The sequence below is a fragment of the Stegodyphus dumicola genome, chromosome 11 (genome assembly GCF_044657685.1).
Source record: "Stegodyphus dumicola isolate Sdum_Otavi_A_Nest chromosome 11, ASM4465768v1".
NCBI lineage: Eukaryota > Metazoa > Arthropoda > Arachnida > Araneae > Eresidae > Stegodyphus > Stegodyphus dumicola.
Window position 1 is genome coordinate 136,202,641 of NC_140778.1, and position 26,430 is coordinate 136,229,070.

Below are 26,430 nucleotides of genomic sequence, written 5' to 3' on the forward strand. Positions count from 1 at the left end.
TAAAATTGACAGTGTAAGAAGCATCAATAAACATCAGCAAAAAAATGTGAATAAATAATCTTTTAGATCTTCAGTTGGTTTCACTTTGCAAAGAAAGACCTTGACAAAATAAAGAATGCTGTTGCCAGTTCATGCAGTATGAGATTTCTCATTGACACAGTTACCTGAGCATTTTTTGCATCTGTTACATTAATGCTGACAACTAACAGTAAATGAGTTTAACTACTCAGGCACAGCTTTAAATGGAAAATTCATTTAATCATTTTGTTTTTCCTAATAGTTGTGGTATAGAGTCTTCTTGTATGTTTCAGAATCATAAACTGGTAGACCCTACTGAAAGATGAGGTAGAAAATTCTCACTAAGTCTTGAAGAAGAGATGATGACTGTGCAAGAAAGTTTTAATTACCTTTTTATTTTAACTAAACTGAACAAAAATGCACTCACTCTGTGCTCACAATTTAACCAGCACTGGTGGCTAAGTAACTTGACAATCAAAATTGCAATAATACCCTTGTATTTAGGGTACATATATTAAAACACTCAATTGATTTCAAGGGAAGCTAAAGGTCAATCCTTATCAGGAGAACGAAATTACTGGAAAGGGGAAAAAAGAAGAAAAATAAAACATCGGCAAAGGAGTCTCAGAAACACAAGGTCATTATCAGCACTGCACATGGTCGTAGCAAGATTTTGAATCAGAGTTACACTGGCCGCCTACTTTTACTGAGCCAGGCTATCTGATCAAATATATAACACATAGACTAAAATGCAAAAAAATCAGTAAAGTCAAAAAATAGGGAGTGAGGGGCAACTGCACCTTTACTCACCAAGTCTGAACCTCAAACATTTACTTTTTGCATTTTAATCTATGTGTTTTATGTTTGATCAGATAGCCTGGCTCAGTAAAAGTAGGTGGCCAGTGTAACTCTGATTCAAAATCCGGTTGTGACCACGTGCAGTGCTGATAACAACCACGTGTTTCTGAGACTCTTTTGCCGATGCTTTATTTTTCTTTCCTCCCCCTTTCTAGTAATTTGTTTTCCTGATAAGGAGGGACATTTAGCTGCCCTCAAAATTGATTAAGTGTTTTAATATATGTATGCTAAATACAAGGTTGTTGTTGTGATTTTGATTGTTACATTGGCATGTTTCTCTTCTATTCTAAGTAACTTGAATTGAAAATAGGATGTACAATCACAATAAAGTAAAGAATAGCTACACGACTGGCTCCTACTTTTATTTAAACCGCTAAATTGGCTGCATGCAACAAATTCGAGCCTAGAATATCAATATAATCTAAAGAAAGTGGCTAGAACCAAGTATTCAACTACAAGGTTGCTAAATCAACCATGTGGCATAAATCCAAAATTCATAACTAACTCTCCTACAATGAACTCTTAAAACCTGCTACTTAAATACTGTTTCAGAACTCACTTAAATTTGCATATACGTCATTAAGTTTATATTCTGACGGGAATGTGGAAATCAGAAGAGAAAGAAAAGTTTCTTAAACTAAAAATAATTGATTAGAACACAATAAGGTCTTTACAGTAGGAATACTTCTGCATTATTTATTAGCTCTATAATTCCAAAAATCAAAGTTATATTTTATAATCTAATATTTATTAGCTAATATAGCATATAATTTTTGTAACTGTATGTATAAACTAACATAGAGTATACAACCTAATATTTATATATATTTTTCCTATTTCACTAAAGTTAACCTTTCGTATAAAATCTTTTAAGTCAGAATGATACCACAGTTAGTATTCATTTATATTAAGAAAAGCATTTTTGAGCAGTGTGAGATCTGTTAAAAAAAAAAGAAAAGAAAAGAAAACAGAGCTATTAATAGGTTATATTAAATAACTGATATCGCATAAAATAAAATAAAAATAAGAATGATATGCTAAATACAAAGTACAGCAGTTTAATTTCAAGACTGCATAGTAATTCTGTCACTGTTGTTTTGGGCTATCTAATTCTGAGGATATCTCTTATATCTCTGTGCTTATCTTTGATGCTGTTATGCCAATGAAATATTGAAACTTTTCTTGTCATTTTTACCATTTTGACCAATAACTAATACTTGCCCTCTATCAGAAAAGCTTCATGTATATTAACTGAATTGAAACATGATCACATCATTTTGATGCAATTGTAGAGTCATTAGGATTTTTTGAAGCAGGAGACATGAAAATTGTGCAATGCCTTGGCTGGGACTCGAACCTGGACCTCTCGAATACATGCTGAGTGTGCTACTGTTACACCATGAAGGCATACAGAAAGGAGAAAGAAAATACCTTATATACTTCCCCTTGTAGTTTATTATTTTATAACATTAATATGCAATAATGTGTAGAATGTCATGTTCCAAAAATAAGAACACGGTTGAAATCTTAGAGATGATGGGTGTGATGATACTGCTTTAACCTTCCAGCACACACGGTTGGCAATTTTACATGAGCACATGTGTGTCGTATTTTTTATGACATCCATTATTTAACCATTTTTGGCATGAAAAATGACAGAAATGAGTGAATATTGATAATAAATTTGTTAAGAAATAAAATATTAATCTTATTATTGCAAAATACAAATGATATCACATTCAAATATAAATAATTTATTTTTTAGTTCTTATGTTAGTGAGATTTAAATGCAATGATGTATTTCATTAGAAAAAAGGAAAACACATTGGTAAGAAAAAAAGTAAGTTTAGCGTTACTTACTTCTGCAGGGAAATTTATTTCTTACTGTTTACAAAAACGCATTTTAAACTAACTTTAATGTTTTTATTTATTTCTAAAAAATAGAAATAAAAGAAAATAAGGAGTGGAAATCGCTGTTGTTCTCCCATCCAAAGGTTTCTTTGTCTTCCTTTTCTTCAGCAGATAATTCTTGAAGAATCTGAGCAAAATCAGCTGGTTGTACATATTTTTTTGCCATGAAAACCGATATAAAATTTACAGAGCCAAATGTATTCAAATTAAAATAATACATGGCAATTAATAACACAAAATTACAAAATATTTGAGAAAAAAAAATATTTTCTGAATTTTAAAACACGATCACGCATGTGTTGTAAATTTTATGAAAAAGCTGCCACATAGCACAAAAGCCCAGTAAAAAAAAAAAAAAAAAAAATTCAAATGACTTCCTGTTGGCAATGCCCTTCCCCACATTATGGCATGATGTGGGGGAGGGTAGAAAGGAGGAATAGAAATGACCTTCAGATGTCTCAGCTTCGATATGCAAAAAATGTGCATTAAAAACTGAATTTGACGTAAATTTTGCGCATATGGGCCTGCTGGAAGGTTAAGCCGAGCGTATGGAGATTAAATTAAGTGATGAAGTCTGATACAGTTACTTAACATGGAAACACTGTGCAGTATAACCCAAAAAGAAATATAAAAACAAAACAAAAAATATTAATGTGTAATATGTTTTAAATTTCCAAAATTGAGAAAACAGTGAGTCTATACACTTAGAAGCCTATAGATAATGGTAGCGGTGAGTTGTTAAAGATTTAAAAATAATGATTTTCATCCAATTAACTGACAAAACCTTGCAGTGTAACCCAACAAGAAATATGAGAAAATCACATATATTTCCATTTTCCAAAATTCAGAAGTCAGTAAGTAAATGCGCATGAAAGCTTAGAGGTAGGGCAAATTGCAATGTTGCTTTAAGGTGAGCTGTTGGAGATACAGCAAAATGAGAATTTTGAAACAACTACTTTTCGATACACCACTTAACCTTTAAGGGATGGGATAGCCATTATATTGGCCTTGGTACTCCTTGTTTAAAAGAACGGGGTTGTCCACTTTAGTGGCTGTTTCTCCCCCCCCCCCATTTTGCAAGCTGAAAAGGTGGGGTGAACTGTTAAGTTTGATGTCCATGGAGTCTTAACCATTTATCTCTTTCAAAGGCCTTTGTGTTGTTTGTTGCCTTTTTCATTCTTGCAGCTTCAAAATTCGAAGATAACCACTCATTTGTAATTACCTTGTAAATTTTTCTCATTCCTTTGAAAACTATATACACTGCACAAATTTCTCCTTCCGATTTGCTAAAAAAAATTTGCAATATGAAATATACGAACAATGTATAGTACAAGTCATATTCGAACTAAACACTGCATATTTTAAATTGTCAGTTTTCATTCTTAAGCATTACACTTTCACGCAAATTTTTAATATTTATTTAGACTTAAAATTTTAATTTTTCTGCAATTTAAATTTTAACGTTTCCTTGTAGTTTAAGTTTTTAATAATTTATATAGCCATGATCTTTTATTTTATTTTTTTTAACTATTCCTTCTATGCAGAAAATTTTAAAGAATTTGGACAACTTCAATAAAATATACTGCAAAACAAATTAAAAGGGAAATATGACAGTAAATAATGTTTATGTTTACTGCAACCTTTGCATAATGTTTCTTTGTTTACGAAACCGTGAATGTTTGTAAATTAAAAAAAAATATATATGTTCAAGAATTCTATGAAAAAAATTTAGGTGCATTCAAAAATTAGATGGAGGTCAGATAAATAATAATAATAATAATAAAAAAAAAAAACTGAAAATATCTATAAATTTTATAACATAACTTCAAAATGTAATAGAATTGGTTTTTGTTATCACTTTATAAAGGTCTTAATTTGGCAAGATAAACTAAAAGCATTACTTAAAATCTCGTAAACTTGTTAAAAAAGTTATAAGCTATAATATGGAGAAGTAGAATCACAACTTTCTCTCTATATCTATATACATATACATTCCTTTCTGTGTATCACTGAGTAGTCTGATTTGGAATCAGTTGCATCTTTAAATTATCCCTTCGTAAGGAAAACCATCTAAACAGTTTAGACAAGAGTGCCTACATTCCCTTTCTTTTGTAAAGGAAAGCCTTTCCTCCAGGATGAATCAAACTACCTGAAAGTGGCATTCTTGACAACAGCAAGGAACTTTTTAAAAGTGGGAAAGCATTAGGTACAACCCCCTATCTTTTTAATGATCTTACAGGACACAAATCCTTGACTTCAAAAGGTCAAGTGGTGGGACATGTAGGAAACTGTAATATAGGAGATAAAAATTGCCAGGTCAGAATGCCTACAGTTTCTTTGTGTACTTCACCACACATTAAAAGTTGATATTCATCATTTGCTGTAATGTGAAAGGCTTAAATGCAGTGGTGGGTTCCACCTTTCTTATATGGTAAGACACAAACAATCAAAATATTTTTCAAAACTACTTTAAACTTGCATACTTGTACATAAAAAATGTCATAATTTAACAGTTAAAAATGAACAGGATTTTCTGAAATAGGTATTAGGTTTCTAAAATATGTCTGCTTGATTCCATTTAAAATACGTAATCAAGTTAATATAATTTTTCATATGGCTTCATAATTTATCTGAAGAAATATAAAACTTTCCTTTGCTTGGTTTGAGAAAGCACTTTTACCCTTAATTCATATTTTTTGCTGTAGCATGAGATATATATTTAATAGTCCTCTGTAGAGTCATTAGGATTTCTCTCGAATATTCATCCAGTGTGCTAACCATTACACGAAGGCATGCAGAAAGGAGAGAAAAATAATTTTATATACTCCCCCTTTAAAGGACGACTGGGGGATTAGGGGACCCATTCTCCAAATCCCTGTGGTGAAGAATCATCATCCACCACCTTTTAGTTCGGGCACTACTGTAGAATCATTAGTGATTTTTTATGTAGGCGACATGGAAAACGTGCAGTGCCCTCTCCGGGACTCAAACCTAGGCCTCTCGAATACACGCAGGGTGTGCTACCATTAAACTGCAAAGGCGTGCAGGAAGGAGGGAGAAGATACCTTATAGCTCTTTAGCAGTGTGAAGCTGTTGCATTCTTTTTTACACTTTCATTTGAAATTTTGGTGTTTTATTTGCTTTCTGAAATATATAAGCTTAATGTGATATTTTTTCTTTACTTTACATAGTTTATTTCATAACTTTTCAATTCTTGTGTTATTTTCACTGTATTTAGAAAGTTATATCTTTGTATCCTTTTATCTTAAATTCATCATAAATAGCTTTGTAAAAGTTCAAATTTTTTGTTGATTTCTCTCAAGATATTTATCCCAACCATCTTTACTCTTTTCGCTGCTTTTATATTCTGTGGAGAATGTATTAACTTCTAACAAGAACCGGTAAGTTACCTTCACCAGATAATGCAGTCCTTACATATTAGTTCAATGGGAACTTGAAATAATAATAACCATAGGCTAAAAATTATATGGATATTTAAAAAATAAGAATAAATTTTATTAAACTTATTTCTGAATGTATAAAAAATTTAACTACTTTTGGAACGGAAGGGTTATCATTGAAAGATGAAATTAATTACATGTTATAATCTAAAATGGAATAATTATTTAAATTAAAGAAAAATTTATACATGTGTATATATTTTTACCATATTTTCTTAACATTATTTACATAAATCTGTTAGTACTTTAGACTTTATAGTTGGCTATTATATCATTGCATTTCATACTCCATTAGTTTATTAAAAAAAAGTATTCATTTTTCTTACCACCTTTTAGTTTAACAAATTTTTAGTATAATTGTTTATGATTGTAAAATGCAAAATGAAACCTAATCTTGTATGATTTAACTTGTCTACTTATGGGCTCCCCATGTGATATAGTGGTTAGGGGAGCCGATTGCTATACCGAAAGGCGTGGGTTCGAATCCCAGAGAAAGCATGGGTGTAAATTGTCTGTCTCTTCATAGAAGGCAATGGTGGCCGCCTATAAATTACCTCCATAATAAAATGACCACCACTTCTGGCCTTAGCAACTGCAAAAGCCTGAAATGGCTAGTGACCACCATTAAGGGAAAAAAAAAAAAAAACTTGTCCACTTACTAATGTTTTTTGTTGAAAATCTAGGTACAGTTTCTGAACTGTTAATCTAGTACCATTCTGTAGCTTTTATTTGGCTTTGATCTGGATCAGTTTATTCTATACACAGAATTTTCACATCTGCTAAGATGGAGAGCAAGCCATTCAACTTTCCCCTTTGTTCCTTGTGATGTAAATACTTTTCAAGCTTATTTGCATCTATGCCATCTATTTTTGTTGCTTTTTTTCTTCCACTATTTTCTTCTAAATCAGCTTCAATTTAATCTGCCTCTTTACCATTCCCCATTATGGGTTCAAGTTATGCTTGTATCAGTTCTTCTATGCTTGGTATCCTGCATATGTACTCAATCTGGTGTCATTCTTTTGCATTCAGGTTTTGTTTCGATTTTGCATGTAGTTTTGCACTGAAAGTATTGTGTAGCAAGTCTTTAAGTTTATTTGAAGGTATGCTGCTTGGAAAGAATTTAACAATTGGTTATAAATGAGTGATTTCCTTGATAACACTTTGAATAAATAAAGCATCAGAACATTAGAAGTATTACAAACTCTATGCTGATCGTCTTCTAGCATGCATGCTTCAAGACATAGGCATAACTGATGGTATAGACTCCATCAGTTACAGAATGGATTGCTTTCCTTGTCATTTCTAGAAGAATTGTCTCCAAGTCCACTTGAGAATGTCAGTCCTTGCACATAGATTTAATGTTCACGCTATAGCGTCCTAAAGGGATTCAATAAAACTTAAAGCTAGGTATTTTAAAGGCCAGTGAATAACCTAGAATTAAAAATGTGTTTCTGTAACATCCCAGAACCATGCCCAAGTGGTAGTGGGAGTGGGAGTGGTAATTATTCTATGCCCCTACCATGGAATGATTTGCTGTCCTGTTGAAACAAAACGTTCTTCAGAATGCATAAAGGTGATTTAAACAATTAGATAATCAAATAGCATATGATGGTAATATACTGCATTTAAGAAAAAACAGCAAGAAATGTAGTGTGCCTCAGGAAAATGCTTAGCCATTAGTTTGCTGAGTCCATAACCTCTCTGTCAATGCATCCATATACCATTACACACATCAGCTTCACATTGACTGTATTCAAATTCCATTTTAATTGAAAGAAGTTAGTTTCATTTGCTAAGCGAGATGCAGTGTATGATAATGTGGCAAGAGGCAGTATTGTTTGCAATGTCAGATGACTTACTCATTTGCTGCAGTCAGCAATGGCACATATATAGAAATGTGATATTGCATAAATGGCTTTTTCAGAGGTTATATATTATCCGTTTGAGCTAAATTAGACAAATAAGTAGTCTTTTCCTGATGTTTTGTATCAAAGTCTATGCTCTCATCCAAGCTTGTGAAAACACCTTGATCTGACACTGAGCAACAACACTACTAGAAGAGTGAGGCATGAGCCAAAAAAGAAATGCATGTTGAGCATAAAAAAATATAGTTACGTATTATGTGTAGTTTTGTATTTTGCATTTTCTTTTAATAAATTAGTTAAGTCATTAGGGCATTTAACTGCTCACCAAATAAGAAAGTTTATTAGTTTTAACTACTTAAAATGGCTGTAATTTATTAATTATAATTATTCAGAAGTATTGGTTTATGATCCTATAGGGGATCCTATTCAGGGGACTCTTCCCATTGTTGCTGTTAGAAATCTGTTCATGAATTAATCCTCCTCTTCGATAAACAGCCAGGTTGTGCTTTACCATAAGCAGAATAATCCAAAGCAGTGCCATTGTTGTTTCTAATATTTTAGTTATTTTACTTAACTGCTATATAAGTAAATCTGTTCATCAATAAGACAATACTTTCTATTTGACTTTCATATCAGTATATTTAATCCTATTCTTATGTCTGTTATTCACTATGTATTTCATAATAAAGAAATGCATGGTTGTGGGCACTAATTCTTCTTACTGATAACTTTGTCAGAAAAAAAAAATCACTTCAAGGAAGAAATATTGAGATCCTTTAAATTACATTTAGTTTTTCAAAAAATGAAACATCATACTGAAGTTGATTTTAAACTTGAGGTCTTAAAATTAGCTAGGATAGCTCAGATAAATCTTTAAAAAAAGTTTTTTTAGTTGTTTGGTTTAAAACATATTGCTTATTTATAAAGGAAAAAACTACTCTTAATTACAATAAAACAATTGCATGAAAGGGGCCATCTAAATGGTATTTGATAGAATTCCTTACTCATGTAATTCTATGTAACATCTCTTTAGTTTTATTTTCCCTACCATTATTCACTGTATCATTAGAGATCAGTGTCTGTGGATGAATTAGTTTTGTTACTTTTATTTATAACTGGTGTTTTATTTTCTCTTAAAATAATAATAACTAAGAAAAAAGAGCAAAACTACATTAAAAATGTTTCTTATAAGAGTATATTCTGTTGCAAAAATTTTTAATACCCCTTTGTAAATGGTAATGTATTTTCACTGATTAAATTCAGGGTGAAAATTTAAAATGAGAGTTTTGTTTGTTAAGATATTTTAAGCAGAAAAAAGATTTATTTCCCTACATAAATGTCTTTTGAAATTCATCGAATTTTATGTTCGGAGACTGGCCTTTTAAGTTGGCTTCTTATTTGTTAATTAAAAGTAAAGTAAACTTCTTTAAACTAAATGATGTGTTGTATTTTATAGTTGGATACAACCTCTGGCTCTAACTTGGGAGGAAAAAGCAGCTGATGTTGTTGAAGATAACAATAAAAGCCTCTCCAAACAAGGCATCTGTGCTTTCTATGATGGGCTAATTGAGAATGCACATCTTAGTGCTGTAAGTGTCTTTTCAGCTCTCTCTTGCAGTGATCTTCAGACATTATTTGTTCTGGGAATTCATAAAACTGTATGTGTGTGTGTATTCTTATACATATATGAATGTAATTTTAGCTGTCAACTCTTTTTATCTGGAGATTCTCGGCTTTTCATCACATCTCCTAATCTGTTGATAGATCCATAAATCTCCTGATTTTAATTTTCAGCCTATTAAGAAGAACGCAGCAATAAATGAAATTCATTGTATTAGCAAAACTGAGATTAGACAAATTCCACTGTCTCATTTCTAGGAATTTTCAGAGCATTTTTTTAATTAAATTTTATTTCATCTGAATTGTATACTTTTATTATATTTCGTTGATCTTATTATACTATATATTTATGTATTTGATCTTATTATACTGTATGTACTGTATATTTATGCTATCATCTGAATATATTTTTGCTGTGTTTGTGCCATCTTACTTCCTTTTTGAAGAGTTATTTTGTGCTTTATTTAGTTGCAGTATTCCCGTAAATGCTGAAAATCCATATTCATTTTGCATATACAGTAATATGTTAAGAATTGCATATACAGTGATAAGTTACTTATCACTGTATATGCAATTAATTAACCCTCTCGCTGCATATCTCATGATTTTTCACGGGCAACGTAGTAGCAAAATTTGCGCAACCCGCGATTTCCGCGCGGATGAATTTTTTCCATCTATTTAACTTTGCAACCCGCTCTTTTCCCGTTCATGGTTTTATCTCAGCTTTTCTGTGATAGTGTTTGTTGTCCTTATTTCTGCAAAATATACAAGAATGTGTTGCACATTTTGCGCTCTCTTTTCAAAGCTCAAAGATGTCTGTAGTTCAACTGTCAATACTCTGAGACTAACTGCTCAATATTTTGCTAACCATATACCCTCCCACCCCAATCCCATGAAGAAAGCCTCATAGATAGTGTGCTGTTTGTTGCTTTAAAAAAAAAACTGACAAAAAAAATTCGCAAAGATTGCGAGGTAGAACTTTGTCTCAGTCCTTGTTTTTAAGTTTATCAGATTAAACTTCATTTCTAATAATATTTTTGAAAGCATTTTGCATATTTTCATTAGTATATACATTTTATCTTTATATTTCATAAAATAAATTCTAATTTAAACAAGATTAATTTTTAAAATTTTACTTTTATATAATGATTCTTCAATTTCAGTCTTCTGACAACTTTTTTTTTTTTTTTAAATGATCTAAATTAAAAAAAAAAATATTTGTATATTTTAACTGTTGATTAATATATATGTTGATTTTAAATATATAATAAAAAAAGTGCGCAATTTTTAAACTTTCTTTGGTAAATTTCATTCTGTGGAGGTGTGCTGTGTATGATTTTTTAAATAGATTATTTAATTAGTATTTTTCGTTGCCTGTATGCCTTCATTGCCTTCAATATACCTGTATGTCTGTTACAGTGGAGTTTATGGAAAGTGAAGCATGGTGACCTTTATTCTTTTCAATGTTTTTTTTACTTTTGTTATTTTGTTTCAAGATTAGAGTCAGATTCATGGATGTTAAGCATTCTAATGGCTGTTTAACTGGTCTTTTTTTTTGGGGGGGGGGGTTGTATAGCAGGGTAAATGCTCTATCATTTTAGGGGTTTTATTTATTCTTCTTAGATTTTTTTACTTAAGGTGAATAAAAATTTATATATGTGTTTCTTTTATGAAAGAAATTTTCAGTAATTTTTATCTGTATGTTTTGTGATTTTCGGATATTTTTTCAGATATATATATTTGAGGTAAATCAAATTTTACTACTCTAAAATTGATTATTTTATAAAATTTTTAAGGAAAGTATAATGATAAAGTTTGTCTGAGTGCTTCCTTCATAATGTATCAAAAACTAAGCAATGGGACCACAAATTTAATTTATTCAAATTTTTTTCCAAAGTGGGGCTTAGCAGCACAAATCACCCATCCCCTCGGGACAGTGCATTCTGTTAGTGCATGCCTTCTGGGTTGACAATGCATTGTATAATATGAAAATTTTTGATAATATGAAATACTGAAGAAGAAGGTTCTAATATATATAAACCTTCAAAACTAGTCCTGAAAATTTATGAATATTATGTTGATTCTTGTTGGCAAAAGGAAGAAGAATACACATGAATGATCAATTATCATTTTTCTAATGACAGTGCTAGAAAAATGATTATTTGGCACCTCTGATAAGGGAATATTTGTCTTATACTGATGATGATCACAAAACATTTAACATGATGGATACCAGAATCATAAATATATGTGAGTATAATTAGTTTGATGTCTTTTCTAATGCAAAAAATTTTATTTTGTACAATATTTTGGAGAATTAAGTCTTTTATTCCTCCCCTGTCTGTAGCTTGAAGCAAACTACCAGCGTTTTGCAAGACCTGATCTTAGTCAGAGTCAAGAAATCACACTGTGCATTACGCGTGCTGCGCTTCTAGAAGATTCACTAAAATTTGAGACAGCTGCGTCATCCTTAGAAACATCCAGTAAGCAGCTGCTTTTAGTTACTTAAGGTTTCTAAAATCAAAATTTACTGCAATGTGTTAGTAGTCTGTTTTTGTACCAATATGTGAACTAAATAAACTATTACAAAATTACAAAGTATTTTAATCTCATATTAATCAGAAAGATATTTTCCTTTTCAGATGAATTTGTTTAATATCTTGTTTGAAAATGGAGTTTATTTTTTAGGTTTAAATTATATAAAATGGGTTTTTTTAATTTGTTGTTGTTGACTAGTGCTCACTTGTCTAGTGCCTATAACGAGACCAAGCCCACGAAATTCCTCGTGGCAAGGAACGCAAAATATTTCTGTCATTGGCAGCAGCTTTGAGCTTTGTGATTTAGCTCAGTTCCGCCCCCAATTTTGATGGACGGCATCCAGGGGCACGGGTTCGAGGGTCTCCCACTCCTCTTCCCCTACCACTAAACTCTTGAGAAGACTTTCGACTAGCCGCATATTTAGAGGGCCTCCATGCCACATGGACACTATACATTTACAAACATCCATACCTTCTCCGTGATTCGAACCTGGGCCTTTTGGCACGGCAGTCAGCGATACTAACCACTACCAGTTGGACGACTTTTTTATTTGTTCTCTTGTCAAGTTTATATGTTGCTTGAAATTTCAAATCATGTATAATATGGAAGTGCATAAAATCACTTCTTTGATGTGTGTGTAAAGAAAGAATAAAAATACACACACACACACACACAAAAAAAGAAAAAAAAGAAAATTGCTCTTTTATTAATTTACTGTGCTACTGCTTTTTTTTTTGCTGAAGATAAGAGAAAGTCAAAAAGAATCATCCATTACAAATAATAGTTGTATTCAATATGATTGATGCATATATACCATTGATACTACAAATAAAATTTTCATTCTCATTTTTTTTCACTCATTTCGAGTGCTCTATGTGCAATCCTTTTGTAATCTAACTCATATTCTAGTCTGTAGTCCATTTCAATCCATACTCATTGAAGCATATCTGATGCCATAGTATGAATAAAGATTTAAACATATTTTTAGTTTTTATGTTTAGATGGCAATGGCAACACAAAATAATATCTTTAACAACCTACTACAAAAAAAAAAAAAAAAAAAATTGCAGGGAATGAAGTGTAATGAATTTGTAGATTTGATAAAGAGAAACATATTGCCTTTTGCTTCTTTGTGGTCAGTCCAATGTTGGGATACCATTCAGTCCTGTCAAATTTTTGATACAGTCAAAAGCCGTTAATCCGGACTTGTCGGGACTTCGGCGATTCCGGATTATCGATTTTTCCGGATTATAGACCATCAGTTTAAATCTGGTAAGATGGCATGCAGATATTATAAAATTAAAAATATGAAACCGTAATTTATGAAATAAAGAATTATGATCTAAAGGGTATCAAAATTTACAAAAAAAAAAAAAAAAAGCTTAATAATTATTTGTTTACTTTATTAAACATTTCTTTCAATGTAAGTTGTTTAAGTTGCTTTGTTTTTTTATCTGATAATACATTCTCTTTAATTCTATAAACAGACATAATTTCTTGTTCAGTTACAAAGTTCCACTGTTCAAGTCCTATAATTTTTGTGTCGAGAATACCAACTAATTGTCACTTTCTTCGCTATCGGAAGCGAATTATAATGACGAGCAATTTGATTTAAATCATATCAAAGACGGAGTACATCGAGATGAAATACTACATTTAGTAAGGAATTATAAGCCAAATAAAATAAAAGCATCTGCCCTGAAGATATGGATAGTGCTGACAGATCAACTTCCAGTTCATAGCGTGCCGCAACATTTCCCCCCACCGATGCAGAGCAGCGTGAAATTGATAAACAGATTTCGGAATGGTTATGTTAAACAAAGGATATGCCTTTATCCATTTTTTGCAGCAGTTCCACTTTTTGTTTAATGGACTTCGAAACATACATTCGCTTTGTAGATCCTTTACATATTAGTAAATATATATCAGAAATTCTATTTGACATAATCGAAAGTTCAAGCTTACTTTTATGAAATTGCTCTAACAGTCTGCAAAAAATAATACGCCGGATCCAATTCGAAGATTAAGGAACAACGCAATCTGCAACATTAACTGAATTAGATAATTTTAGCTTAGCGTATACCGTCCGTTATACATTAAACGCGCATTCGTAAACGTATTTTGCGCATGCGCGCACGCATATTCGCAGCCATAAAGGTCTTACGCGCATGCATCAATGGGACGCATGCACAGAAAGTTTGTAGCTTTGTGGTCTGGATTATAGATCATTCCGGATTATGAGTGTCCGAATTAACGACTTTTGACTGTATTACAGTAAGATGTTGTTGATAGATCTCTGCGGTACCGTCAGAAAAGTTACTTTAAGAGGAAGTTAAGAAAGTTACTTTGAGAAGCATTACTGTCTTTGCATTCTGAACCCTTTTTGCGAAGATCTCGTCATTTTGGAAACCAACTGCATCATGAATTATACGGTGCTTGGCAATTACTACCAGCTAAATTATCAATACTCCCAACAAATATATTATGTCTTAAGTGCCCAGGTATTTAAACAGGTAGAGACAACAAGACAGCAGAATTTCATCATTAGTCTCACAGGTACAGACCCACCATGCTAACTGTGCAGCTCCATCCCAGTTGTGATGGAAAATTTCCCAGGAGGGGGATCAAAGGCTCTCCCACCCTTCTTCCTATACCTCCAAAACACTCAAGAGTTTTTCAGCTTGTCATTATATTTTAAATGCCACTTGCTGTAGAGACACTATACACTTAAACATCTATGCCTTTAATTTAGGTTAAAATAACACGACGAACAAAGATTGATTTAGAAGTCAGACAACAAAAATCAGCATTTTATTTTCAAATTTTCCAGGGCTAGTTTCAGTGTTTTTACTGAATCATCTGCTTCAGCTGCCAGAATGCAAATGAATGAGATAAGATATGGTGATAAGATAAGAATGTCTGTTAAGCTACTGTGCCATCTATTGATGAAACAAGGAAACTAAAACATAATTTCCTCAAAGGCTGAAGATATTGAAATTAGGGTCATTAACTAGAAAGTCTTAACTTTTTTTTTTTCACATGAAATGCTTCTAGAAAGTCTAATTCACCAATGGAAGATGTTTTTTGAATAATTTTGGCTGCAGAAAAATTGGATAGTGTGATTTTGAGACCAACAGTGCTGAGCAACATAGGACTTCTGCATTTTCTTTTTCATTTTGCATTTCTAACATATACCACATGTTCTTTAATGTGATATTTTAAGGTTCTCTTAGTTTGACTAATGTAAATTAAACCACACTGGCAAGCAATCCTGTAAATACCCCAGGAATTCATATTCAGAATGGAGCGCTTAAGTATGCAACTGGAAATTTTATTGATAGGACAATAAATGACCTGAAAATTAAATTTCTGTAAAATACATGCAAAATTATATCACCTGACTAAACAGTAGTTAGCTTCATTTTATTCTTTTGTTTTCCGTGCACTTCAAGTTTGCTTTTCCATATTGGCCCTTGACTGAGAACTAAATTAGTTAATATCAGTTGCTATTCACAGGGCTTTTCACCCAAAATTATTAACCAAGCAATTAAAAAATTCTCATCTCAACACACCAAAAGGCACATTCTTGTTCTAGGAGACTGTAAGAAATCTGTTGTCATTTCTTTCTTTCCATCATTTAGCTATAAAATTGCACACCGTCAGAAAAGTTACTTTAAGAGGAAGTTAAGAAAGTTACTTTGAGAAGCATTACTGTCTTTGCATTCTGAACCCTTTTTGCGAAGATCTCGTCATTTTGGAAACCAACTGCATCATGAATTATATGGTGCTTGGCAATTACTACCAGCTAAATTATCAATACTCTCAACAAATATATTATGTCTTAAGTGCCCAGGTATTTAAACAGGTAGAGACAACAAGACAGCAGAATTTCATCATTAGTCTCACAGGTACAGACCCACCATGCTAACTGCGCAGCTCCATCCCAGTTGTGATGGAAAATTTCCCAGGAGGGGGATCAAAGGCTATATCAAAGTTTTACAGAAATTAACTTTTGGTTCGTTTATTCTCCTATCAATAAAATTGCCAGTTCCGTACTTAAGGACCCGATTCCGTATATGAATTCCCGTGGTATTTACAGGATTCCTTTCCAGTGCGTTTTAATTTACATTGGTCATCCGAAAAGCACACTTTCCATTTTATTACAGCCAGAATTATTCAAAAAGCATCTTCCATTGGTGAATTAGATTTTCTACAGGCATTTCACATTCAAAGAAATCTTTCTTTTCTAGTTTAACGACCCTAATTCCAATCCATCTTTACCTTCAGCCTTTAAGGAAATTGTGTTTTAGTTTTTTTGTTTCATCAATAGATGATGCCAGTAACTTAACTTTTGTCCAGCCATTTTTATCTTATCACCAGATTTTATCTCGTTCATTTGCAGTTTGGCAGTTGAGGAAGATGTTCAGTAGAATGATCGAAACTAGTCCTGGAAAATTTGCAAATATAATGCTGTTTTTTGTTGTTTGATTTCTAAATTAATCTGTGCCTTCTCTATGATTGGAACTTAGGTCCAGCGGTATGGCTTAATGCAGCATTAACTATTATATTGATCAGGGTGGCTGTCCATTTGAAACAATAATTAGTTTCCTCTGATATACTATTATAAATTTCTTCTGCAGAAGAGAAGTTTTTCCCAGGTTTAATATTTAATTCTAAAAACTCAACTTATTTTTTGAATAATTTAGAATTTAGATCTAAATTTGTGAGCTGCCTTTCTTTTGCTAACTTTGTGTTGATGAATAAGATGAAAAGATGAATTAGCTCTTTATTTGGCAACTAGTTCATTATGTTCGTTCAAGTATGGTGAAAATTAATATGTTTCCTCAGGAATAGTTTTTGTTATGGAAAGATTGAGAAATAAAAATTTGAATTTCATTGAGAATCGTGTCAAGGTTAATGAATAAATCTTATCAAAAATACAGGATTATAATCACAGCCAGAAATTTAATATTTATGAAATCTTACTAAAGAAGCACATGCCAATTTTTTATGTCAAAGCAAATGATTACTTTCAGTGTGAAGAAGTAATAACTTCATTTAGGACATGATGTATTCATTTTACACAAACACATAATATATTTTCTACCTTCTTCCAGCACGCCTTCATGATGTAACAGCAACTTTCAAAGAAATCTTCCAGATCTTTTCTTTAAAATATAAAAGGAATTGTTTGAAAAGAAGTTTCTACGTTATTTTCTTCGCTGCCTGCTGATATGTTTATTCTATATTATTTTTAAATTTTTACCTTGGAATCTTGCCTAAAATTCGAATGACGAACATCTGGTGCCCAGAGTGGGATCAATGAAACACCAGGACCAGACCAACAACTGTATCTTTGTTTCACTGCAGTATTTTTTTTTTTTTTTTTTTTTTTTTTTTTTTTTTTTTTTTTTTTTTGGGTTAACTGGTTCACAATAGAAGGAAGGGTCCAAATCTGTATTTCATTTCATGTCTTCTTTTCTTTTTGCTTTTTTTGGAGGAAGGGAAGTTTTTTTTTTTTTTTTTTTTTGCTTGTTTGTATAGAGTAGCAGGCCTTTCTGTGGTTCTGTAGAGGCATTAGATTATCTTTGGTACAGGAGTTGTGAAAAATGAACATTGCCCTCACCGGGACACGAACCTCGGACCTCTTGAATACCCACCGAGTTATTACACCTCAAAGGTATGCTGAGAAGGCGGGAAAAATACCTTACATACTCCCCCCCTGTTAAAGGGTGACTGGGGATTAGGAGACCCAATTGCCAAATCCTGCACCACCTTTTTTAGTTTGGGCGCCACTGTAGAGACATTAGGTATTTTTTTAAAGCAGGAGAGATAAATGTGAAGTGCCCTTGTTGGGACTCAAACCTGGGACCTCTAACTATTACACCACAAAGGCATACTCAGAAGGTGGGAGAAATACCTTAAATACTCCCCCTTTCAAAGGGTGACTGGGGATTAGAAGACCCAATTGCCAAATCCTGGTGGTGCAGAGTCATCATCCACCAACTTAGTTTGGGTGCCACTATAGAAACAGTAGGTAATTTTTTAAAGCAGGAGAGGTGAAAAATGTGCAGTGCCCTCGTTGGAACTCGAACTTGGGACCTCTCCAATACGCACTGAGTGTGCAAACCATTACACCATGAAGGCATGCTAAGAAGGCGGAAGAAACACCATATAGTTCACCCTGGATAATGCTAAATCTGCTAAGGTAGTCAGAATCTAGTGTTTTTTAATTGTAGGCAAAATCTTTTACTCTATTACGTGTTTCCTAGCAACACTCACTTCAGTGCTCTTTTCGGAGCTCTATTCGTTCAATTAATTAACCAAATTAAAATATTGGACAGCTCGCCCTAAAATCGTCCTTCGAGGAAGATTCTGTGGCCTCGCGAGCAGGGTCACCTTTAGGTGATGCTTTAAGGTTTATGCAAGGTTCAACCAAAAACAGTCTGTCTGTGAGATCTCAAGTGGCCCAAAGTACCCTTTGCCCACCATTGTAAGAAATGCATTGAATACTTGATAGTGGGAAATACTGCATAATGAAGCAATTGTGCAACTTTTCAGCAAACTTTCTTTCATTAAATATCATTCACATTATGCGATAGACTAAATTACTTTTTTATTGGTGTTTTTGCTGGAAGAAAAATATGAATTTATGGCAGAAATTTCAGATTCATGACACAACCAAAATTCACATCCATCTGAAACACTTGTTAATTTTTCATGAATTTGTAAATCATCTTGTGACGTTTGGTGTATCTTCTGTGACTGTCATACATTAGGCTAAGCTAACATAAAATTGAAATATTGTTTTATTCAACAATAATTAAAAAATAAATGCTTAAAACTTCTTGAGATATGAATAGTTTTAAAAAAGAAATAGCTATGTGCTTCTTCCACTGTAATCTTTTTCTGTAAGAAATTACTTCATAATCAAGTACGAAAAGAATATATATATAGAAGTTACATTAATGTAGATCATAATATACAAGAGAACTGTTAACAAAACTTTTATGTTTGTATTCCAGTTCTGTTGGATTTGGCTAAAGCTTGCATCTCGGAGGACATTGTTTTTAGCTTGTGTATTCTATTGTGTTTGAAAAAGGTAAAATTCTTTTATATTTCTCTTACAATCCACAAACTCATACTTTCTTTCTAAGATTTTAAATGTATAAATCAATGTTTTATTTGCATGTTCTCAAAGAAAGAACCACTTTTATAAATAAGAGAGATTTCAATGCATTGTCTTGATGACAAATATTAATTTTGAAAAGTAGTATGAAAGAGATGAAAATAACCTTTTATTTTAAAGAATATTTCACAACTAGAATCATGACTAACACTAGAATCATGACTTTTCCATCTTCACACGAGTCATCACTATTAACCCACGAGCACTCGCACTCAGTCCAGTAGACCCACAAGTAAACAAACCTTTCTCAAAGCACGCCTGTTTTATGCAAGTTGTTGAAGTCCAGTCTAGTCATGTCTGAGGTTGACCTTTTTATGTTTTGGAAGTTTTTTCTCTGGAGCTTTAATTCAGAGTCTTGATTTTGATCGGATCAGGTCTTTTAGTCCCAACATGCCTATTCATATTATGATTACATTGTTGATTTGTGATAGTATAGAAAGCGGTAAACATATTGCATAATTTAGCTTACGAGGAAGAAATGTTGCAAGAGTTATTAGATGTATCAACTGGCGAAGAATGTATTGTAGAAAAGAAGAATGGAAGGGATCATTGATTTTTAGTTCACATGATACAAGTTCAGAAATTGATATAGATTCTAAAAACAAGAGTGAGAATGATATTAATTGCTTTATTAGAAAAAAAATATTTGAAATGGGGGGAAAAGGAAAAAGGTGCAGTGTTTGCACAGCGAAAAAGAAGAAAAAAACGAAAGTACGCTGCACCAAATGTTAAAAATATTTGCATTTGGAGCACACAACAATATTTATTTAGTGCGCTAACATTTGCTGTTGCATTTTTTCTTTGTGTTTAGAGTGCCAATAAAGAAAATAAAAAGTTGATCCAGAGTAAATGTATATATATATATATATATATATATTTTTACTATGCTAATATATTGTTACATTCTACAGGTTCGTGAATTTAGAATGATTGATGAAGAAACGAAACACCATTTATTCATCAGTATTACACAGGAGAGTTCTAAAGACACATTTACAGCCATAAAAAAACTATCACAGACACATTGCAATAATCAGCAACACAGCCTCCTGACTTTCAAGCTATAACGGTGAAGACAGATTCACCTACTCGGTTGATCGCTTTTCAATCCGAACACATTCAAGAGGCTCTTCAAGATAAAGCTCACGATACTCTGTGTACAAGCAGGGTTTATATAGCTTTTGACCTGCCTTCGAGAACATTCTGGGGTAAAACAGTAAGAATTCATTTTGGAATGTTCTTGTTCTATTTATGACATGTTGCAAAATGGGCAATTCTGAGCCAAATATGGCAACCCTTCCTTTCCTTGCCATTTTCTGGCAACCTTAAATTCACTTTGCAGAGAAGCTGTCTTACTGCAGGTGGACATTTCCTGCCAATATAGTATGATTTTCTATTCTTTTAGGAAATTTTATTTCATAAAAGCATTTGGAAAAATTAAATTTTAATGTGTATATTTTTGAAGCTTGATCATCAAATTTTTTATTGGGCTAAATGTAACACTTTTTATGAATATTTACAATTTTTTTCTTCAAAAAACACGAATCGGGTCCTTTGGACCCAGTGCTCAAGCTGATGTAACTCATCGTGCATGCTCCCAGATTAAGAGGTTCCTCACCAAAATTTTGGCAAATACCTAATGTGCCACTCATATAATTCCATTATTTGAAATGTGAAATAAAAATGTGAAGAGAGCAGAAGTTTTTTAAAGTAGAAACAAGATAAGAAAAAATTAGATTTTGATACATTATTCATAGATTTTAGATGCAAGATTTTAAATGCCTTCCACTCTGTAAGTATATTCTAGAGCAACATATTGGTTTTGGAGGAACTAAAATATCATCTATGGAAACTGAAATCTTTGCTCTCAAACAGATATCTTCAGCAAGTCGTGTCAATTTAAAAAAAATTTTCTGTTTAATGTTACGAATTGTACAGGCGCGATAAGATAGTTTTCCCACAAAGCATTTTTAGGGTTGCCATAAAATGGCAGGTTTGCCACATTTGGCAAGAAATTGCCCGTTTGGCAATATTTGATGGCAAAATTGCCGATATACCATGGACGGATGAAGAACCTTCCGGAACGAATTCTTACCGGTTTAGCCCAGAATGTTCTCAAACACAAGCCAAAAGCTATATAAACCCTGCTGATCCACACTCAGTGAGTGTGTGCCTCGTCTAGTGTGCGATAGTTAGTCAATCCGTATGGAGTTGATCGATTTAACAGCCGGGCAGCAAGTGCCGAGTGGGTCCTCGAGTGCATCGAAGAGTCTCTTAGTATATTGCGGTTAGTGCATCGTCTAGAGAGTGTGTTAAGCTCTACGAACGACTGAACTGAAGAGTCAGAAGCTGTGTTCTGTGTGTCATCAAGTGCATCACTAGTTGTAGCGTGAAGAGTCTCGAGAGTACGTGGAATTCAGAAAATGACCGAGCAGAGTCGGGAGCTGTAATCTGGTGCTTTGCAGTGAAGTTGTCTCTACCATTATTGCTTAACAGTGGGAAGGCTGTGTCGCTGAACGTGTCAGCGTGTTTATAACAGTTCGACGACTGTAAAAATGATTTTGGAGCTGTCCTGATTAATATTGGTAAATAAAGTGTGTTTCAATACTTCATCAAGTGTCGTCGTTATTCACTCCAAGTCTACGAACCTCGTACGAACATGAAGGAAGAAAGTAACGTAACAACTGGTGTCAGAAAAAAACGTAACAATATTTTATCATAAAGCTGAGATATTTTAGTGTAGCTTGAGAAATACATTTCAGATTTGAATGGTGACTGGATATATTTTTGTCATTCTGTAATAAAACATTACATTTGGCGCATACAATTTTTAGTCAGTCTGTTATGTTCAAAATTATTTTGCCATTTATTTTTCGAGATTAGAAACTGCATAATATTTTTTTTTTTGAGGTCTTTCTTGTTACTACCATTATGTGGATATTATGTAAGATTTTAGAAAAAGAACATGTACAGGTATTGTGTTAACTCCCTAAGTGGCATGACCACCTTTAACCTGATCATGAGATTGTTTCTTATGTATTAGTTTATAATTATTGTATTTTCTTCCTTTCTTTAATGATATAAATGTATCATAATGAATATCATCATAATGTGTTGTATTTCCTTTAGTGGGTAATTATTTCACAAGATACACTCTTTTAAATTACGTGCTACTTTTAATATATATACAAAATATGTCATCACTCACATGCACACTTATATCTACAGCTACTCACATTCCAGTCCTTTTCTTTTTACTGCACGCGCTTCGATGCTTGGTGTTGTGCCAGCTTAAAGTCCGATTATGATATACACATCGATGTTCTCGATATACCGCATAATGAATTAAAGGTTATGAAATATTATAATGAATGAGAGGTTATGAAATATTATCGTAATGAATGAAAGGTTATGAAAATGCAGGTTAAAATAAGTAACTGTCAAATTTAGCTAATAGAAGCTGTTTGAATGTAGTATTCATGAGCAGATCCAAGATACTGTGCAACTCAGAGGGCTAAATAACTATATGTGATAAAATCTAAAAAGTGAGATATTGGAAATTTAGACTTATCAAGATCTCTCAAACTTTTCAAATTGTAACAGCTTGTGTCTATAATTTTATTGAAAATGAAAACAAAATGCAATACATATAAATATATCGTAATGAATATATGGAACTGCAGAAATTATATTTATTCATAATTTGAATTTTGTATTTATTTTGTCAGGTAATTTATTAATAAACTGAAATGTAAAAATTTTAAATAAATTTTTATTTATGAAGTGTATAAATTAGTATAATTCATTAAGTGTGTAAATTTTATATACGTTTGTATATGAAAATTTTATATAAATTTTTCATTAAGTGTTCCATATTTTAATTTTGCATTCCTTGTTTTTAATCATAATTTTATGTGTTATATTTTTACTTTTATAAGTGGAAAATATTTTTTTTTTGGGGGGGGGCAAATATGAATATGTTATTTTTATTTTAAATATATTGTTTTTATAGCCAGAAGATGCTGAAACGCTGTTCAAAAAACTTCCCAGTGTACCATTAGCTTTGCAGTTTGCTAGTTTGTATTATGCTATAAGAATTTACAGAGATATGGGATTGACACCATTTGCTGAAGATAATATTTTGGAAACTGACCCTGCTGCCATCATAAGGAAGGTATGGATAAATTATTTTTAATTATGAATTTTTATCTCATACTAAACATTTTCAATTTTGTTTTGATTCACTGCCTTGTATTTTTGAAATAATCCGACTATCGGAATTGGATGATTTAAAAATATTCTTAAAAGTATTTTGGTAATATCCATTATTATATGTGATTTTCCCTGCAATATCACCTTTTTCAGTGATGTAACACTTGTGAACTGAAGCTTATCAATGTCTAAGGGTCATTCCATCTTAGCTTTTATTCTCTTTTTGGCCGAAAGTATTCTTTTAATGCCTTGTTCTTTGTTTCTAATTACGTACATGCAGAAAAGTTATTCAGATTATCTGTTATTTGTTAACTGTATCTATTTGGAATTATATGTAATTAAAATTGGTGCTTGATTCAGGAAGCCTTATAATAGGAATTTTGTAATTGCTTTTAGTTTATAATTTATAGGATTATTTATTTTAGTTCATAATTTATAAGAATATGATTTTTTTATTTATTTATTTTGTTATCCTTTTGCAGTATTAATATCTTTATCTGTGTATTCCATAAAAATATGTTACATCAAATGTCTAGTCTGTTTACATTGGCATAACATTGCTCCAAACTAACTTTATGTTATGTAGACAATAATAATTTAAATGATAAATTGTAGCTGGTAGCAATATGTTGTTATTTTCAGTTTAATTAACAAAAGTGTAATGTAAGATTTTGAACTGAAATTATGGTACATGATTCAGTTTCAAAAAAATATTTTAAAAAATATTCAAAAATAATTCAGGTAATATAATTTCTGTTGCATTATATTTATTTCTGTTATGAATTCTAATTTAATTACGAGAAAATATTGTGGCTTTTTTTAATAAAGAAGCATTCTGTATGTTATTGTTTTATTGTTGATGTAAAGTATTTCAATACAGTTTTTAAAGAATATGTAACATTAGAGCATTGTTAATTAAATATCTTGCATAAACTGATGTGCATCATATTTTGTATGCAGAGTTGGTTTACCTTTTAATTTTGGTCATACAGGTTTTAGATATGAAGAATTCTAAAACTGCTTCAGAAGTAAATAAAAAGTCTTGGGATCTTCTTGAAAAATACAATAAATTGTTGTATGATTTTATTCAAGCTGAAATTTTGCACAGTATTGGTGGAGGCGTAGATGCCACACGATTCACTAAAGATGATGTGTACAAAAAAGATACTATTCTGGGCATCTCAATGTAAGTTTAATTTTATATTAGTAAGTATTTTATTTGCTTAATTATATTAATTGCCTTTCTATTAGCATCAATTATTTGAATAATTTTATATGAACAAGACTGAATGAGAAATTAGGTCTGATAATTGTAAGATCACAATTTATGGTGAAAACTTTAACTCTCTTAAAATTTGGCAATTTTTTAATTAATAATTTTACCACTTAAAATTTGAAATTCCCTTCCAGGAATTCTCAAGAATAAACATATTAGTTGTCATTCGAAAAATAAAAAAAGCTTTTTACTTAAAATTTATTGTTTGCTGAACTAAAATATTGCAAAATAAAAATGTACTGTGCCTGAAATTCAGTGAAGTTTAATGGCAATTTGTGTATGACCTTTTCTGTTGTGCAGAACCATTTTGAACCTCTGGTAATGATACAGTTTTTTACAAGAAAGGAAAAAATTATTGCCAAAAAAAGTCATGTAAAATGAAAAATATATATATATTGGATTCTTTTATACTTCCTCCCTCTCTTTTTTAATTATATTGAAAAATTATATTATTTGTTTATAATTGCAGGCATTTTTTATTCAAATAGTTTTTCAATACACACAAAAAATTTCTTGATTTATCTATAAAAATATTTACCAACTCATATTTATCTCTTGCACTTTCATTTCAGGACACTAGATGATAATGTTTTCCATACTGCAGTGTCTTTAGCTCATCATTACAATATAGCACTTTGGGATTTATACATGACTCATCTGGAATATTTGTTTTCGGAAATGAGGTAAATATTTTAAGTTTTATCATATCTATTCTGTGTTAAGTTTTAAATTTTTTTCTATATAATTTAATCAAAATATTTTAATATTCCTTAAATATTAGTTAGAAAAAGCTTCGTATCTTAGATAATTTTCTTCGGTATTTGAAAAATTTGTGCAGTTTTTAGCCATATTTACATTAAAGGTTCTTTAAATTTCTGGGATTAGAAAATCTGGTAAATTCATCTATCTCATAGCTGGGTATGTGATCCAAGTTTTTCAGTTGCCAATTGAATGTGCTGATCACACCACAAAAGCTCCCAGCTTCCAGCCTTAGTTGTCTTAACCATCCAGTGAAATAAGCATATGTTTTAGGTATGTAAGGAAAGGTGCATTCTTATCTATATTTTGAATAGCAGGCACTAAAGTTATAAGGTATATTTTCCCTCCTTTCTGCGTGCCTTTGTGGTGTATTGGTAGCACACTCGGCGCGTATTCGAGAGGTCCAGGTTCGAGTCCCAGCGATGGCATTGCTCATTTTTCATGTCTCCTGCTTCTAAAAATCCTAATGACTCTATAGTGGCACCCAAACTAAAAAGGTTGTGGATGATAATTCTTCACCACCAGGATTTGGTGATTGGGTCCCCTAATCCTCAGTCGCACTTTAATAGGGCAACTAATCCCTAGTCGCAGTTTAAAAGGGTGCATAAGGTATTTTCTTCTTCCTTTCTGCATACCTTTGTGGTGTAATGCTAGCACACTCGGCATGTATTTGAGGGGTCCAGGTACGAGTCTCGGCGAGGGCATTCCTCATTTTTCATGGCT

General features: G+C 31.9%; 1 protein-coding gene across 4 annotated transcripts in view; it reads left to right on the top strand.

Annotated features, from left to right (window-relative positions):
• Positions 1-26,430, top strand: part of LOC118183815 (NBAS subunit of NRZ tethering complex-like) — a 255,307-nt gene that overhangs the window by 157,334 nt on the left and 71,543 nt on the right. For 2 of the 4 annotated variants that reach the window (XM_085827241.1, XM_085827244.1), the window contains 7 exons: positions 6,111-6,188; positions 9,570-9,702; positions 12,081-12,216; positions 19,297-19,373; positions 23,473-23,634; positions 24,665-24,858; positions 25,521-25,631. In XM_085827241.1, the coding sequence (XP_085683367.1) occupies positions 6,111-6,188; positions 9,570-9,702; positions 12,081-12,216; positions 19,297-19,373; positions 23,473-23,634; positions 24,665-24,858; positions 25,521-25,631 (891 nt within the window). The remainder of the gene's footprint in view (positions 1-6,110; positions 6,189-9,569; positions 9,703-12,080; positions 12,217-19,296; positions 19,374-23,472; positions 23,635-24,664; positions 24,859-25,520; positions 25,632-26,430) is intronic. The other 2 variants (XM_085827242.1, XM_085827243.1) reach the window with 2 other exon arrangements.